The sequence below is a fragment of the Pygocentrus nattereri genome, chromosome 11 (genome assembly GCF_015220715.1).
Source record: "Pygocentrus nattereri isolate fPygNat1 chromosome 11, fPygNat1.pri, whole genome shotgun sequence".
NCBI lineage: Eukaryota > Metazoa > Chordata > Actinopteri > Characiformes > Serrasalmidae > Pygocentrus > Pygocentrus nattereri.
Genome location: NC_051221.1, coordinates 5953374 through 5971334, shown reverse-complemented (window position 1 = coordinate 5971334; position 17961 = coordinate 5953374). Strand labels below are relative to the sequence as shown.

Here is a 17961-nt window from a genome sequence, read left to right as displayed (position 1 = left end):
ATCCAGGTTCAGAAAGTAAAAATCCTTCCCAGGATTTTGTTCCAACAGGCTGGACAGCTCTGCTGGTGGTGTGATCTAACTAGAGAAGCCAGCCCGTTGGAACAAAATCCTGGGAAGGACTTTTACTTTCTGGACCTGAATTTGACACCTCTGCAGCAATATGTCTTCATTAAGCAGTACTATATAAGCTCCTACAGAAGCCGGTTCTTCTTCAACAAGATTACAGAAGTCTTTATTTGTATCATATTGCAATTTATTACACTGTTTTTATTTCCATAAGTTTTCTCCGTAAGCTGATCAAAATAAAATAGGTTAAAAATAAAGTTGAAAGGTCAGAAAAAAACACGCTGAGCGTTTGAAAAATGTATTTTTGATGAAAAAAAGAAAGCTTAGAAATGACTGCAAAGCGGCAGCGGAGCCGCTATAAAGCGTAGCATCATTATGACTGTATTATCCTGCTGACCTGTCAGCTCTGTTTCCTGTCTGTTATAAGCTTTGACTGAATAAAGTGTGAAAGGAAATGACTGTGATTTCAGCTGTGTTAATGCAACTTGGGGCTGGTGGTCACAGTACTGTTATCTGGACGGTGGAAGGGAGAGTTGTGTAGAGATATTGATGGTGAAATGTTACGGCTCGAAGGCAAACTTAACCTCCTCTTATGTTCCCTCTCAATGAATTAGATTAGAAATGAGAGCTTTCTGCTTTTAAATACCACAACGTTAAGTTGTGGGTTCAGTCTTATGTCATTTATGACAGACACATGAATGGACCCTCAAACTTAGTCATTAAAAAACATGGCAAGAAAATTGCAGTACTGATGTTTTGTGAGTGCGCCGTCTTCAAATATGCATGTTATTAGCGTGTATTTTAGCATAGCTACTCTTGCAGGGCTAATTGTGACGTGTGCAATCCGATTTCTTTCTAGGACAATTTTGAAGAGCATGCATATTTTATGCATAATTATGAATTTATTTACATTTTCTGCGATTACTTGAATTCCCTCTATTTTTCGACCAAAGAAAAATGACTTTGATGAAATGAGTTTTAATAAATTGAGTTAATTAATTCTCTTTGAGTAGTTGATGTGTTTGGTAAAGAGCTGCTTGGATCCAGAGACTAGAGGCTTTTACAACAGGTGTCGGCACAAAGCAGCTTTACAGAAAAATCTGGGTCCGAGGCCCCATGAGCATCACCAGTGGTGACAGTGGAAAGGAAAAACCCCCTAATAACAAGAGGAAGAAACCTTGAGAGGAACCAAGACTGAAAATCATCCTCCTCTGGTCGACGCAGGATAGCAAACAGCGTCAGAATAAAATATTATAGTACAAAACAGGGAAAAACAGGTGGTGCAACGGTTCATTAGATTGGTTTTAGTTTATGCAGCAGCAGCAGCATCAGGAGGGTCAGTTCATGATCCTCCGTGAGGTTTGCACAGCGTTCTACAGCATGAAGCTCAATGGTGGTCAAATCGGTCCAGAAGGCTGAAACGGTCCAGAAGGCTGGCGAGCAGTAACACCCGATCAAGGCAGAATGAAGCGACAGCATCAGACGCACAGGATGGGCTGCTGTTCAACTCAGCAAAGACAGGAAAACACACAGAGAGTTAGTTCTGTAAAGAGTGACCGATCACAGATTACAGTATTAACAGGGCAACAGAGACTCCGGCAGGTCTAGGTATTACAGCCTAACTAAATGGGAGAAACCACAAAGGTAACAGAGACATGATTCTACCTGAGATGTCAGAGCCCCTCCACTCCACTGTCAACAAGCCTGAGTGAGTGAGTGAGTGAGAGCAGTGAGACGACAGCACCAACACTCCCAGTTTACCAGACTACTCTATGACCATGAACCCCTAGATCTGCACCTTTTCTCTAACAGGGAAAACTAAATACCAATGCCTCCACCAAAGAAGTAAGTTTTTAGCCCAGACCTAAAGACTGAGGCTGTGTCTGAGTCCCAAACACTGACTGGAAGATTGTTCCAAAGCTGGGGGGCTTTGTATGAGAAGGTTCTGCCCCCTGATGTAACTTGTATCTAGGGTCTCTGAGTAAATGATGGGTTTGGGAGAGAGTTGGTTGGATCCAGAGTCTCTAAATAATTGATGAATTGGGTAGAGGGTTGGTTGGATCTAGAGTTTCTGAGTAATTGATGAGTTGGGTAGAGGGCTGGTTGGATCTAGACTCTTTGAATAAATGTTGAGTTTGGTAGAGAGTTGGTTGGATCAAGAGTTTCTGAATAATTGATGTGTTTGGTAGAGAATTGGTTGGATCTAAAGTCTCTGATAAATTGATGAGTTTGGGGGAGAGCTCATTGTATCTGGAGTCTCTGAGCAATTGTTCTGTTTGGTAGAGAGTTTGTTGATTCTAGAGTCTCTGAGTAATTGTTATTTTGTTAGAAAGCTGGTTGGATCTAGAGTCTGCATAATTGATGAGTTTATTAAAGAGCTGGTTGGATCTAGAGTCTCTGAGTAATTGATGAGTTTTTTAGAGAGCTGGGTGGTTCTAGAGTCTCTGAGTAATTCACAATTTTGCTAGAAAACTGGTTGTATCTAAAGTCTCTGAGTAAGTGAAGCATTTGGTAGAGAATTGGTTAGTTCTAGAGTCTCTGAGTAATTGTTATTTTGTTAGATAGCTGGTTGGATCTAGAGTCTGCGTAACTGATGAGTTGGGTGGAGAGCTGGATCTAGAGTCTCTGAGTAATTGATGAAGTGGGTAGAGGGCTGGTTGGACCATGCAGCAGTGTGGAGTAGATGACCTGCTGCCCACTGTTCTGTGTCCATCCTCTGGCTCTCCAGTTTTGCCTTCCCAGTGACGCGTACTGGATCTCACAGTGGTTTGTCAGAGGCACAGACTGAAAGGAGAACAATGTACACACATATAAACATAATCAGGGTATCAGCTGCCTCCTGCTTGTCAAAGCTGGTATAGCAAATGAGAATTTTTAAAATAATTTGATGGCTAAAACTGTAGTGATGCTTGTTTTTTTGTGTTATACAGGCAGAAAAACTTTGCTATTTTACTGTAGTAGATGTTAGACTCAGGAAACACTTTGTTTTACCTATTAGGACTTCCCTACCATGCAGAGGTAATAGGTATGAACATGTCTTAATGTACTAAGGTGCTTGGTGATTTGACCTGTTGTTTAATGATCAAGCATGTGCTGATGTTGATGCTCCCATATAAGAGAATTCATCAGTATATGAAGGCCAGTTCGGTCAGCGGTGCTACTCTGAGGCCTTTAACTCTTCATAATCCCGAGCTCATCACATTCTAACACTCATTAATCAGTAACTAGATGGAAAACAAGGCAAACTGACTGAGCTGTTCTTCAGTGATAGGGGTGAGGAATGGAAGCTCAGACCTGCTGGTGGCTCCTGGCCACATAATGTATCTCAATCTACAGTGTCAGATTGCTCAGATTCAGAGTATTTAGGCAGGTGAACTTACATGCTCCTCATCGCCGGGGCTCCTTTTCGGACCTGCTAGAACTGCGGGACACACAAACACAAACGTTTGTATCATGCTCATCTCTGGAACGACATCTGGACGTCTCCAGTCAGCCTGAAACTCAGGAGCTTCCACTTTCTTTCGTTATACAGTTTCAGTCATGCACACCTGACATTCAAATGCATCAGCTTGGTTCTCCTCCATCTGCTGTTCTTTGTAAAAGGCCCATATCTTATGACTTTTTTATTTGTACAGTAGGAAAAGCTCACTGTGACATGCATGTCAGACTGGAATCATGGTATGAAACATGAAAATGTGAAAGAGTTTTAGATTGAATGACATGAACAAAGTGTGTATTGTGCTGTAAAAAGATGAAAATGAGGTTCTTTACCTCGAGCTGAAGTCTTCTGCAGCTGCAGCTCAGTATCCTCCTGCCTGGGCGCTGGAAAATACAATTAAAGCAGCTGTGAGAGGTATTCATGTCCACTAGGTGGTGCTAATGTCCATCATTACTGAAGCTCGGGGTCTCGCACGCTGATGCGGTGCTGTAGGCCGAGATGCCCTTTCACAGAGAATGAATTTGAGACCTTTAAATACTTTCTTAAGCAGCATTTATGCTTTAATAAAATCCTTCACTGATCCTGTGAATAAACACTTTACCTGGATCTTTTCTTCTGCTTCTAAACCTTAGACAGAGAATGACGGAGAGCAGAGTGACCACAACCACAGCCAGCACAGTGAACGCCAGGAAAAGAACCAGAGTCGCTGATACATACATACATACACAAACACAATAACAACAACGATATAAACACCTGTTTACATTTAAACAGAGGAACTACATCAGCAATATTTAACAATGGTCAATGGTTTCACATGTAAAGAGAGTAATACAGAGCGGTTTGGTGTGAAATGGTCCAGATGTCTTCACAGTGGTGGTGATGTATTTACTATCTAGAACCACCAGTGAACCTACACGAGTCTTCTGAGTTTATATGGAATGATGAGGATGGGAAAACAGTGGAAAATCTGATCTTTATGGAGCTTTTAGAGGTGGACGTCTGGTTCCTATCACCACCACTGTGAACAGTTTCACACCAAACCACTCTGAACGACTCTGTTTACATCTCAACCATTTCATTATGCAGAAATCATCGGTCATCATCAGAGCTCCCCTTTTACAAGACCTACCATTTTCAGGCATATAAGGGACGTTATTTTCTACTTCTGTAGAATCTGGAAGATAAAATCTAATATTATTATCAGATTATTAAAAATGATCATTTCTTAATGTGTGCACATCTAAAAATAGAACCAGCTTCTTTACCTGTTGTAGCAGTCTGGAAAGTTTCACTCTCTGTAGATTTGAACAGAGTTAAGAGTTTATTTGCACAGGCAGAACTGTAATTGTCCATTATATGCAGTGACCACTGAACATCAGCAGGACATCAAACTACATGGCTATTTTAAACTTTCTGTAAAATTAACATAATGTACTGTTCAAAAGTTTGGAATCAGTGTTTTAAACTGAAGACCAAATAAATATGTAAAGCTTATCAAATATGCTAGTTTTATGCAACTTTACAGGTTTATAAAATTACAAGTAACAACAAAAAAATACAAAAAAATAATATAAAACTATGAAAAATGTGAGAAAATCAAAATCTTGAGACAATCAAATCTTGAGACAGCTAAAAAAAAATCTAGTTATTGCAGAAGTTTGAACACCCGCAGTTAAATTACAGATTGTGTTGGTTTAAATAGCATAAATAAGTAAACACAACCTCTACCGACACTCTTAATTATGGAACTTTAGTGCAGTTTCCATTTATTTGCATACACACACACACACACACACACACACATATATATATGTATATGTATTTTTTTTACATTTCCAGCATTTGGTACACACTTTTATCCAGAGCGACTTGATCATTTTCCACAAGTAGATGAAGGCTGTGTTAGGAGTCTTGCCCAAGTCTGGCCAGGAGGGGGATTGAACCCTAGTCTAGGTAGAGGTGTTACCCACTACACCCTACCAACCACAGGGCAACCCTGCCTAGACCCCCCCACACCCCCAGGTTATAAACTCTTGTAAGCTGCACATTATAAGCTATACATTCAGCAAACACATACCAACTGTGTATTAAGTGTTCAGATGTGTGTGTCTCTGTAGAGAGTGTGTTTACTTATTTACACTTAGAACATAACAACAACATAGAATTTCACTGGGGCGCCCAAACTTCTGCACACAACTGAATAAACAGATGATTACAGTATATTATTCATCCTTCAATATCTTGCCTGTAATATTAAATCTAACGTGTGGACTTTCTTATAAATAAATAAATATGAATAGTGAGTCCAAACTTATAAATGACTGTAAATGTAGCTGCAAACCTGCTGAATTTAAAAAATCTTGTAAATATGAATGACTGTCAGCAGAGGGCAGCAGATGTACATGTACCTGTGTGAATGACCATAACATTAGCGACCTCATGGCCGTTGCACAGGTAGATGCCGGAGTCAGAGAGCTGCAGGTTGTTGATGTGCAGGTGGTTGTAAGAGTGAAAGAACCTGCTGTCTGGATCTTCTCTCTCCTGAGTCACCGTCCCGTTCTTAAGCATGGTGGAGATGTACTCTCGCTTTGAGGCTGCTGTGTGTTTATAGGCCCACCTCTGCTTGAGCTTCCCGGAGAAAGAACACGGCAGGTACAGAGTACTGCCCTCAGAAACCACAAAGCTCTCACCTGCAGATGAGAAGAAAGAAAAAGAAAGCAGTATATCAATTATAAGAGCGCCCTCTAGTGGAACGTGCATGAAGTGTTAACCATTAAATCCATCAGACTGAAGTAAACGAGATTCGGCTGACTGCGTACGAGAAAAGTGGTCAAAGTCAAAGGTTCTCAGCGCTGTTGTCGGTTTCACAGAGCAGGATTGCATTTACAGCATGTGGCAGACGCTCTTGGTCATTTTACGCAGGTAGGTGAAGGTGGTGTTAGGAGTCTTGCCCAAGGACTCTTATTGGTATAGTGTAGGGTGTTTACCCAGGATGGGATTGAACCCCAGTCTACAGCATAGAAGGCAGAGGTGTTACCCACTACACTATCCCAACCACAGCAGCCAGCTTACTGTGAGCTTTGTTCAGTCTAAACCTCTATTTTAGGACACACCACATCACCATGGTAACTTGTATTGCAAGGCTAAGGCCTTCACATATGTACGCAGATTATGTACACTCGCACTATGAAAAATACACTGAAAAAAGCCATGAAAATTGATGATAATTAAACAGAAAACTGTATAAAACTGTATTAAACTGAAAAACGCTTTTTCAAATTTTTTATTATTACATTTAATTCATGGCAAAATACCAGTTAAACAGTCCCTACTGCAGACAGAGTTCTTGGTTGGTCTACCAGGCTTGATATTTTTCAGACGTCAGAAATCTTATGAGGATAAACAAACATACCCTGCACTTTTAAAAATATTTTTAGTGAGCAGAGTGACTAATTTGACTATTTATTGTTCTGGGCAAAAGAAATGTCTATGTAATTTTCTCACTGCTCCACTCCATTCGAGCAGTAGTGCTCAGAGGTAGCATGTTTGAATAAGGCCTAACTGGTTTGAGGGAAGGTCAAGTCCAGGATTTTGGATCATAAACAGCTCTTGACCCAAGCAAGGTGAGCTCCTGACCAATCAGGTAGACCCCGCTGATTCTTTTCTTTGTTATATTTGTGGCATCAATCACATGAAAAAAAATATATCAAGAATATTAAGAAATTATTATTTAAATAAGCACTGACATGGTGTCAGTGATGACCAACTTATTACAATTATCAATGCGTTATTTTCTATATACTTAGTCCGATTCTTATATCCTTCTTTGAGGAATACGCCGGTGGACACCCCCTCATGATTTGCTTGATAGGCCTGAATTTGCATGTGCAAGAGGGTTATGTTTTTTCATCTCCTGTTAAGGCACTTTTTAGAGAAACGAGATTTCCTTCTACCAGCAGGGGCGTTTTCTCCGCTCTTCCAATCCAGATCATTGGCTCATTAACAAGCCTTTGCTCTGGGGAAAATACTGGGCAGGGGTAGCAGGACTACAGTTGGGACCCACTGCACTGAACCATTTTCGTCTACACAAAGTAAATAAATAGTCTTGTTTGTATAAATGAATGAAAAGTGATATTTACTTAGTTACACTTGTGTATAAGCAATGATTCCACTAGAGGGCGCTCTAAACTTCCCCTGTTTTATGTAAATGTCTAAATTCAAAATTAGTTTTGAAGCGACACATATGGTGGTCATCATATCTGCTCTTGGGTTGTCCAGCTAATTGGATTCTCTAATTCCTATGGATGGTTCTGTACCTGTGAGTATGATGACCTCTGCCACCAGCTGGCCGTTGCAGTAGTATCGTCCGCGGTCCGACTTCTCCAGCTTTCTGATGTAGAGAGTTCCGTCTGGGAGGAGCTGGTATTTGCTCCAGTCCAGCCGAGACTCACTGCTCATGTGTTTAGTTGCATTGATCCTCACGATTTCATGCGTCCACTCCACATCTGAACCACGTCTGCATGCCAGGAACAGGAAGTGCTCCTCAGGCACGTACACTACGGAGGCCCCTAAGAGCAAAAGAACGGAACATACAGTGGAAAACACAACAGCAAATTTGGAAACATAACAACAAATTCAACACCTTAAGCAAAAATAAAAACCCCAAAACACTGGAGCAAGTCCAAAAATAACACAGCAAGTCTAAAAACACTGAAGCATTTGGGTCGTTCTACAGAAACGTCCACTTTTCTGTCTCTCCATAGGAGTCACTGGTGTTACCGATCGTCATTGGTGTTATACATAATAAAGGAAACACCAGAGACGTTTTTAATGAACAATGCATTTAACAAACTGGCTGCTGCAAGAACATCAAACCAGATGTGAAATCATGGAAAATCCACTAAAATATGTCATTTAGGGGAGCAGTTGTGGGCTGGAGGTTAGGGAGCTGGCTCTGTGACGGGAAGGTTGCCGGTTCGATCCCCAGTGCTAACAGTCCATGACTGAGGTGTCCTTGAGCAAGACGCCTAACCCCCAATTGCTCCCTGGGCACCATGGATAGGGCTGCCCACCGCTCCGGGCAAGTGTGCTCACTGTCCCCTAGTTTGTGTGTATTCACTAGTGTGTATGTGGTGTTTCACTTCATGGATGGGTTAAATGCAGAGGTGGAATTTCCCCAGTTGTGGGATTAAAAAAGTATCACTTATTTTATCCATTGTATTTTTTCACAGTTGCCTCAGAATAAAGTCGGTCTCACCAGTGACGTCAGCTAAAAGTTTCATCTGAAATCATGAGATAAATGTGAAAATCTCTGAGAGCTGAAAGACACAGTGGACTCACCATGTGCTTTACTTCATAGATCTTCAGAAAACAGGTAAAAGGATGTCGAGTGATGTCATCAGTGTGACTTTTATATCATAATAAGATTTTTTTTGTTACGCAGTAACACCAGTGACATGACTTCTGGGGACCACAGCTTTCATTATATATTTTATAATATTTATTTGGCATTTGTTTTCTTTATGTCATTTAAATTTAAATTAAAATTATAAATTGTATAAATAAATTGTAACTCTAACAGGTTTTTCACGTGTAATATATCTGTAAACACCAGGGACACAAAAATGGACGTTCAAAAGGAGAACCTCCCTAAGAACATGAGAAGAACCACTGAGAGGAACCAAGAAGACTGAAAAGTAGAAACTCAGCATAGGATTAAAAACATTGAGAAGAATCAAGACCCCAAAGGAGCATCTCCTTAATAGCATGAGGAAGCAACTCTGAGAGGAACCAAGACTCAAAAAGAGAAACGCCCTAAAAACACAAAGAAGAACCACTGAGAAGAACCAAGACTCAAAAAGAAAAATTCCCTAAGAACATGAGGAAGAACCACTGAGAACAACCAAGACTCAAGAAGAAAAACTCCCTAAGAACATGAGGTAGAACAACTGAGAGAAACCAAGCCTCAAAAGGCCCTAAGAACATGAAGAACTATTGAGAGGAACCAATGCTTAAAAGTGGAGTGGAGTGGAGTGAGCAACCCTCAGGTCCTTCTAAGCCTTTAGAGAAGCCTCAAAGATTTCTATGAACTAAAATTATATCTCTATAACTTATAGTTAGTTTTATATTTAACAGAATCTTCTGGATGTTCAAGATGCATCACAGTAAATAAATATTATGTCTGTTACAGTCTACAAATAAAACATAGAATGTCTTTCTATCCTGCTATTGTTACGATGCCAGGCTTGTAATAATATAGGAGCCCCTTTTGGTGCTATGTAGAACCCTTTTCCAAAAGATTCTATATAAAACCATGTACACCATGTCATCCATAAATCTGAAGAACCCTTTAACCCAGCAAAGAATCCTTCAATCATGCAAAGAGTTCTCTGGATGTTCATGGCTCTATATAGATTTTCTTTAGTAAAGAACCCTTAAAGAACCTTCCTTTAGAACAGCTAAATCATGTTCCTGGGCACTGGCATCAGCCTATTAGACATCCCTCAATGCCCTAGTAGAAATTATCATTGTTGGAGAGGCATTTTGACCAAGCTTTGGCCATCATGGGTCAAACTGAAGGCCTCGCTGTGACAGTCCCTGATATAACAGCAGGAAAATTACTTGTATTAACTAAATATGCCAGTGAGCATGTTTATGAACATGTTTGAAAATCAAAAACTCTAATGTAGTGTTGATTGTCATGGCAGCAGGTCATGTAAGAAAAACAGGAAGTGTTATTAGTTCTAGTGTGACCTTCTGCTCAACATTTCCACTGTAAAGCCACCTTCTGTTTTACCCATTCACCCACTCTTCTGCAGCAGAATTTCCCACCTAGTTCACAGCTTTGATAGAATCAGTCCTGGAGACTGAAACCAACTCAAATCTTTTTTTAGCTTCGAACAGAAAACCACACTACAGACTTTCAGATAGGGAGAAAAGAGTGGGAATAGTAAAGAGAAAACCTCACTGCAAACCACAAAGCAACCTAGTCTGTCTGACCTATTTCCCCCACAGACATAAATGTACAAACCTCAGTTCCAAAAAAGTTGGGACAGCATGTGAAATAAAAGAAAGAGAAAGTGATTTGCAAATCCACTTAGACATGTATTAATGCAAATACAGCAACGAGTACAAATGCAAGTTAAGTACAGTGGTAACCATTTGTCAACAACATGCAGAAACACTGCCGACTTCTCTGGGCTCAAACTTATCTGAAATGGACTGATACTCAGTGGAAATGTGTGAGTCAACTTTTTAGATCGTTCATGGAAATGATGGACATTGTGGTCTCTGGACCGAAGAAGAGAAGGATATCCAGATTTTTACCCGTGTAAAGTTTAAAGCCAGGGCCTACCATGGTATGGGTAACATGTACAACTGTGATGGCAGCTTTAATGCTAAAAAATACAGTTTGTTAGTTAAGTGACCCTTATTGGTCCCACAACGGGGAAATTTCACCTCTGCATTTAACCCATCCGTGAAGTGAAACACCACACACACTAGTGAACACACACACTAGGGGGCAGTGAGCACACTTGCCTGGAGCGGTGGGCAGCCCTATCCGCAGCACCCAGGGAGCAGTTGGGGGTTAGGTGTCTTGCTCAAGGGCACTTCAGTCAAATGCTGTTGGGTCACAAGGATGCTTCCATAACCTATAGCCCATGATTGCATCTTTCTTTCTTTCTTTTTTTTCTACATACACATTTTGGACCAACATATACTGCCCTGTGGATTACAGGCCCATTTTGACATCTTTTCAAAGTCACCACTCAGATAAGTGTCATGCCTATGTTCACACCACTCATGGTACAAGGGGAGGAATACACTTCCCCTTGGCAGGTTGGCCTCAATGTGCTGACCAGCTTGCTATGCAAACTTTGTTTTTTGAGGAGTTCATAAAATGGTCAACTTTGATGGTCAGCTGTAGATACTTTGTAAATGCTCAGTCTATTTTTAAGTAGCGTTCTATGAAGTTAAATCTATTCCTTACCCTAAACCTAACACAATTCAGAACCTATACCTACTCTTAAACCTAACCCTAATCATAATGTTGGTGATAACAACTATCACAAGAAACGTGATACTGCATCTTTTTCAGGGTCATCCATCCAAGCCACATTCTGCAGGTATAAGAACAGCATGACTGGACAATTTAGTTCAAGACTAGGCGTAGTCTACATCTGAGAAAGTGACCCAGAAATGAAGACATTCTGACACACATTTTTTGCTAGCTAGGTCACCTTGCCAGTTACCCTACATCATGCGCTTTTACTGGTACCTTCGGGCTGGTCACTAAACATTACATTGGCTACAGCTGCTGTGGACTTTCATGAGAACTTGAACATGAACTTAAATAACTGACCTTGTTTTCTAGAACAATTTATTATAAACGCTGACTGCATATCAGATCTACTGCAGGCCTTCAGTGACAGAGAAATGCCCACCACAGACCCTGAACCACAGCCACAGCACAGGAAGCCTGCCGTATTCAGAGAAAAGCGCTCTATGTGGCCTGTATCACTTTCACACTTACTGTCATATGCAAATGTTTGTGCACCACTGGTCCAATGATGTTTCATTAATGACTTCTCGCACTTCAGAGGGTCTCCATTTGGTCTGATGAGGGGGTGAACCACCACATGAAGGCTAATGCTAACATCAATTAAAACATAAAAAGAATAATTATATCACTGCTGTCGGAACAAAACCTAGATCTCAAAAATTTTAACTTTACAGGAGAAGCAAAAAACAGACTTTACTTTTAATGTAAGTCAATGGAACCAGACGTTTTTCCAAGTTGTTTTGGACCATTTTCGTTGGTCCATTCAACATGAAATTTACACATAATGTAAAGGACAACATGTCATTTCAATTTGTGTAAAAAAAAGAAAAATGGCAAAAATAGACGTACATGGTTTTGTTCCGACAGCAGTGATATATACAGTATTTTTGTAATATTGTAATATATGGTAATGTGTTATATTGTAATATATTGTAAAACTGCACATTTTACTGCACAATCACTGTTTATTCACTGAATTAAACATATTAGAAAAAAAAAAACATAAAATGTGGCCTGTGCAAAAATTAAGCTCAGCTAATAAGTAGAAATTTTACACCTACAGCCATATGTAAGTGTGCTTGCTGTAGATGATGTGTTAGCATTCTCATAAAAGTGAGTTTTTATGCCAACATTTTGTCCTAGTTTTGACATTTATGAAGATTTAGATTTAAGTCATGGTTCTCCACTGCTGCATAACTAGGGTCCTACCAAAGTCATGGCTGTAAAAGTCATGCCACAGACCAGAGCCTTTCCCCAGTTGATAAACAGATTACCATGACATGCAGCGAAATTCTAAATTTCAGCGAATTTTGCCAAAACTGGACTGTGCAGAGTTAAACATCAGTGCTCCTCTCTTGTTTTTCATGTATTCAGATCAGTCATGAGAACATCATGCAAACTTGGTAGAAGCCAGATTCCTGAAATCTGGGTATGTTTTTGATCGTAAATTAGTTCTAATGTCAATAGTGGATACTTACAATAGTCTGTACTGACAATAGTCAATACGTTTCATTGACAAAAAGGTAACACTTTATTTGGAGGGTCCACTGTAGATGCTTTATAAATGCTCAGTCTGTCTTTAAGTAACATTCAGCTAAATATCTATTACATGTAACTGAATTTCAAGTTCAGTATGAAAGATTTTATTACATCTATCCCTAACCCTAAACCTAACCCTAATCTTAACCTCAAGGCAAAACCTACACCTACTTCTAATCATACTGTTGTTGATGATCAACTGAATATCACTGGAAAGTTTGTTAGTGCCTTAGGTATCTGGAGAGCATCTATAGGGGACCATGCAAATAAAGTGTGACCGACAAAAATGGAACCAGTGTTATGTTTTTGGAAGTCATTTGAGTCGAGGCTCCTACATCTAGCTAAGCTTGAATGGTGCTGGCCAACAATCCTGATGTGAGAGAACCATGTCAAAACAAGGACAAGCTTCATCTCAGATACAAGCAGGTTTTCCATCCACAGATGTTTTATAAAATTTGAAAATGTGAAAAAAATCTGAATGGAAAAACCTAGAATTTGAAAAAACCTAAAATTTGTTGCAAAATGGGTTTTTACACTAGGAAAGCAGCAGAAAAGTTAGAATATAGCTAAAGCCAATATACAAAAAGGTTGATGAAAAGTTTTTATTTTTTTTAAATAAATGATGACGTATCACGCCGCAAGTAAGAAACAATTGGCCCTCCAAATGGTCCCGCGCGGCATAAAGCTTTTTGAAGGTTACTTTTGACGTTCTGAAATGCCACAATATTTGACACAATATGCTCCCAAAATTTGTGTGGTGTGTTCCAAGATGCAAGGTGGATGTTGTCGGGGTGGCACAGAGATTTAAGCCCTCATTAGTGGGCCATTGCTTGTCCTGCAACTAGCTGTAAAAATGATTCTACTTAAAAAGCCGAGTTAAACCTCTCCACCTTGCTTGTTGTGGTGCAGTCCCTAAGTCATCTAAAGTTTCTTTGCATAGCTGTAGTGGTTAGAAACACAAGTTGATTCGCATTCTTTCTGCCGAAATTTCGTGAATGTGCGCAACATTTGGGAAACGTTTGAATTCAAACCCAGCTTGCACCATTGCCAGGCATTCAGTGCTCACCATTTAACCATTAAGGCTGCCTGTTTCCTGCGTGTGGTGAGGCTACGACATTATGTGAAAAATAAATATTATTTAATAAGTGCCGTGAAACATAACATTTCTCTCATAAAATCCATTAAATCTGAGATTTTTTCATGTTATCTGGAACACTGGAGAACCCAAACTCATTCCCAAAACAGACTGAACTGCTTTCTGACCCTAAAACACGAATGCGCCCTGGCCACGTATCTCCTCACTGTCCGGGATACGAAGCAGAGACAGATCCTCACCAAATACAGACTGAGTGACCACAGCCTGGCCGTCGAGAGAGGCCGCGTTAAACACTCGAGGATCCCGAGAGAGGACAGAGTGTGTGGTCACTGCAGGACAGGTGAGGTTGAGACAGAGGTGCACTTCCTTCTACACGGCCCCAAATATGAACACATCAGAAATAAATACTTCAGTCAGTTTGAAGAAGAAGAGAGCGGCTTTAGAGCGCTGACCGACAGCCAGAAACTGACCATTACACTCGGAGAGGGTCCATCAGCCCCCACTGCAGCCAGATACGTACACGAGTGTCACACACTCCGGGACAGTGAGTGAAACACCAACCCCCCCCAACACACACACACACTAAAACCCACATACACACACTAAAACACACACACACACACACTAAAACCCACACACACACACACACTAAAACACACACACACACACACACACACTAAAACCCACACACACACACACTAAAACCCACACACACATACAAAACCCCCCACACACACACTAAAACCCACACACACACACTAAAACACACACACACACACACACTAAAACCCACACACACACACACTAAAACCCACACACACATACAAAACCCCCCACACACACACTAAAACACACACACACACACTAAAACACACACACACACACACACACACTAAAACCCACACACACACACACTAAAACCCACACACACACTAAAACCCACACACACATACAAACCCCCCCCCCACACACACTAAAACCCACACACACACACTAAAACCCACACACACACACACTAAAACCCACAATCACACACTTTGTATATATTATCTGTATGTAAGTTCTTTCTTCTTCTTGCTTTGTTTGTTTGATACTGTTGGTATATTTAATAATTATTTATTTTATTAATTAACACTTCTATATGTATATTTTCTTTGATATATATATATATTGTGTTTCTTTGTTTGTTTTATATATGCACATGTATACATTTAACACTTAATCTTTAATTAATTATTATATATTTTTATGTAAATTTTCACTGTTTATACTATGAACGCTTTGACAATACAAATAGAGAAAGAGAGAGAGAGAAAGAGAGAGAGAGAGAGAGACAGAGAGACAGAGAGAGAGAGAGAGAGAGAGAGAGAGACAGAGAGAGAGAGAGAGAGAGAGAGAGAGAGAACAGAGAGAGAGAGAGAGAGAGAGAGAGAGAGAGAGACAGAGAGAGAGAGAGAGAGAGAACAGAGAGAGAGAGAGAGAGAGAGAGAGAGAGAGAGACAGAGAGAGAGAGAGAGAGAGAGAGAGAGACAGAGAAAGAGAGAGAGAGAGAGAGAGAGAGAGAGAGAGAGAGAACAGAGAGAGAGAGAGAGAGAGAGAGAGAGAGAGACAGAGAGAGAGAGAGAGAGAGAGAGAGAGAGAGAGAGACAGAGAGAGAGAGAGAGAGAGAGAGACAGAGAGAGAGAGACAGAGAGACAGAGAGAGAGAGAGAGAGAGAGACAGTAGGACAAAATGTGTGAGGGACTATGAATTTTACTCCATACTCCATCATAATAAAAACAAATCTACTACATGACAAATCACTCAACAACCGATCCAAACTCAATGCTCAGTGTACTCAGCACAAAACCTCATTTTTATGGGTCCCTTAAACTCAGAGTATCAGACAGACATGCGGTGCTGTGTGTTTCCTGTGTGCCTCATGGTTCTCCTTTATCAGGAGGAAGAAGACACACAACACTCACCACTCACAGACAGAGTGAGTCAGACCTCCCACCAGCCCACTTTAGCTACAACTGCTTTTATACCTCTGTTCTCTCACTACCCAGACGCCTCAGTGGGGACACAGAGGGTCTCCATTTGGTCTGATGAGTGGGTGAACCACCATATGAAGGCTAATGCCAACATCAATTCAAACACTGTATCTCAAAAATGGTAACTTTACAGGAGAAGCAAAAAACAGACTTTACTTTTAATGTAAGTCAATGGAACCAGACGTCTTTCCAAGTCATTTTGGGTCATTTTCTTTAATGGAATTTACACACAATGTAAAGGAGAACAGGTATTTTCAAATTATGTCAAAAAACACATTTGTTCCCACAGCAGCGATATATACAGTATTTTGTAATATGCCATATTAGACTGTATTGTACTGTACTCCACTAGTTTTATGAGTTTTAATATTGAGTATATACAATACTGTGCAAATGTTTTAGGCACCCAAGACACAAAATCTATTTTTGTGTAGTTTGTGTTTATTTGCTGAGAAAAGTGTTAATATTTAAATAAACAAAATTGATAGAATATTAATTAATAATAGTATTATATGTAGTTAAAAAGCAGCTCCTGGTTTGACCAATCAGTGCTTCAGTAAATTGAGCTCATGATGTAATTGGTGATATTAATGAGTCTCTGTGGCGGCTGTGAAGGTGATATGAATTTGATTTTATTCTACTGTATATTGTGATAAACTCACCGCTGAGGTCAACTGTTTAAAAATTTGGTTAGATGCTCAAAACTTTCACACAGTACTATATATATATATATATATATATATATATATATATATATATATATTAGGAAAATAGTGCTTTTTAAATAATTCAATAATTAAAAATAAAAAATGTTTTTCTTTCCTTTGTGTCATTAAAAATCGTAGTTGAATCTGCATTACTAATATGTTAACAAAATACTCAATATTTATAAATATGACAAATATGATGAGAATACAAATCACAATAATTGTAACCAACAAATATTGTACAGTGAAGAAGTGTTGATTTCTTTTTCATCATAACTTCAGCTTCACAAAACAGCAATATAACTTGGCATCAATTAGAGTGTTAAAACGTAATTGACAGCTCATTTGCAACTGAGATATGTACTTTTTTGAGCCCAAAATATCTTCTGTAATACTCAAATAATTGTTTCAATAACCCGGTTCCTTCTACAGCCCTGAGTAAGGAGATCAGTTTGCTCTACTCCGTTAAAACCTCTTATATGGTTCCTGAAGGACAACTGCTGATCCTAGATCAGTATTCTTTCCAAAGTGCCCAACACCCTCTAGATGTTCAGATCGCAGTAATCACACTGTGCTCCCCCTGTGGATAGTGATTGTAGAAGGTCTCCCAGCTTACCCATAATGGCTTCATTAGTGTGGAGTACAGAGATAAAAACCCACGTCCAGGTCTGCAGGAGGTTCTTCATGGTGGACGTTCATATGACTGACTCCCTTCTTCCCTCTTCTTTCAAAGTTTCCTGCTCAAACCCATCATGTGTCTGTGCATGTGTGGATATATTAGGAATGTTATCATATCCGGGACTGTCAGAGCCACATTTGGCATCAGGAATAAACTACGAGGCTTGACTTCACACAGTGAAGATCTGCTGACAACCTTCAGAAAAAGTTATGGATTAACTGTCCTTTATATAATATAATTTGACCTCAGTTTTCTTTAATGGCAGATCAAGTTGATCAACACACAGATGTTGTTTTTCATAGCAACTTTTGCCAAACACTGCATGCTACACTATACT

At 39.8% G+C, this 17961-nt stretch overlaps 1 protein-coding gene across 1 annotated transcript; it reads right to left on the bottom strand.

The window, feature by feature from the left end:
- Positions 1-1598: 1598 nt before the first annotated feature.
- LOC108413609 lies at positions 1599-17682 on the bottom strand. The gene is made up of 9 exons (XM_017686217.2): positions 17562-17682; positions 7825-8076; positions 5917-6198; positions 4774-4803; positions 4638-4682; positions 4107-4211; positions 3838-3888; positions 3447-3487; positions 1599-2850 (listed from the first exon to the last, which is right to left on the bottom strand). Exons 1-9 carry the CDS (start codon positions 17629-17631, stop codon positions 2683-2685), a joined length of 1044 nt encoding a protein of 347 aa, XP_017541706.1. The 5' UTR covers positions 17632-17682; the 3' UTR covers positions 1599-2682.
- Positions 17683-17961: the final 279 nt, after the last annotated feature.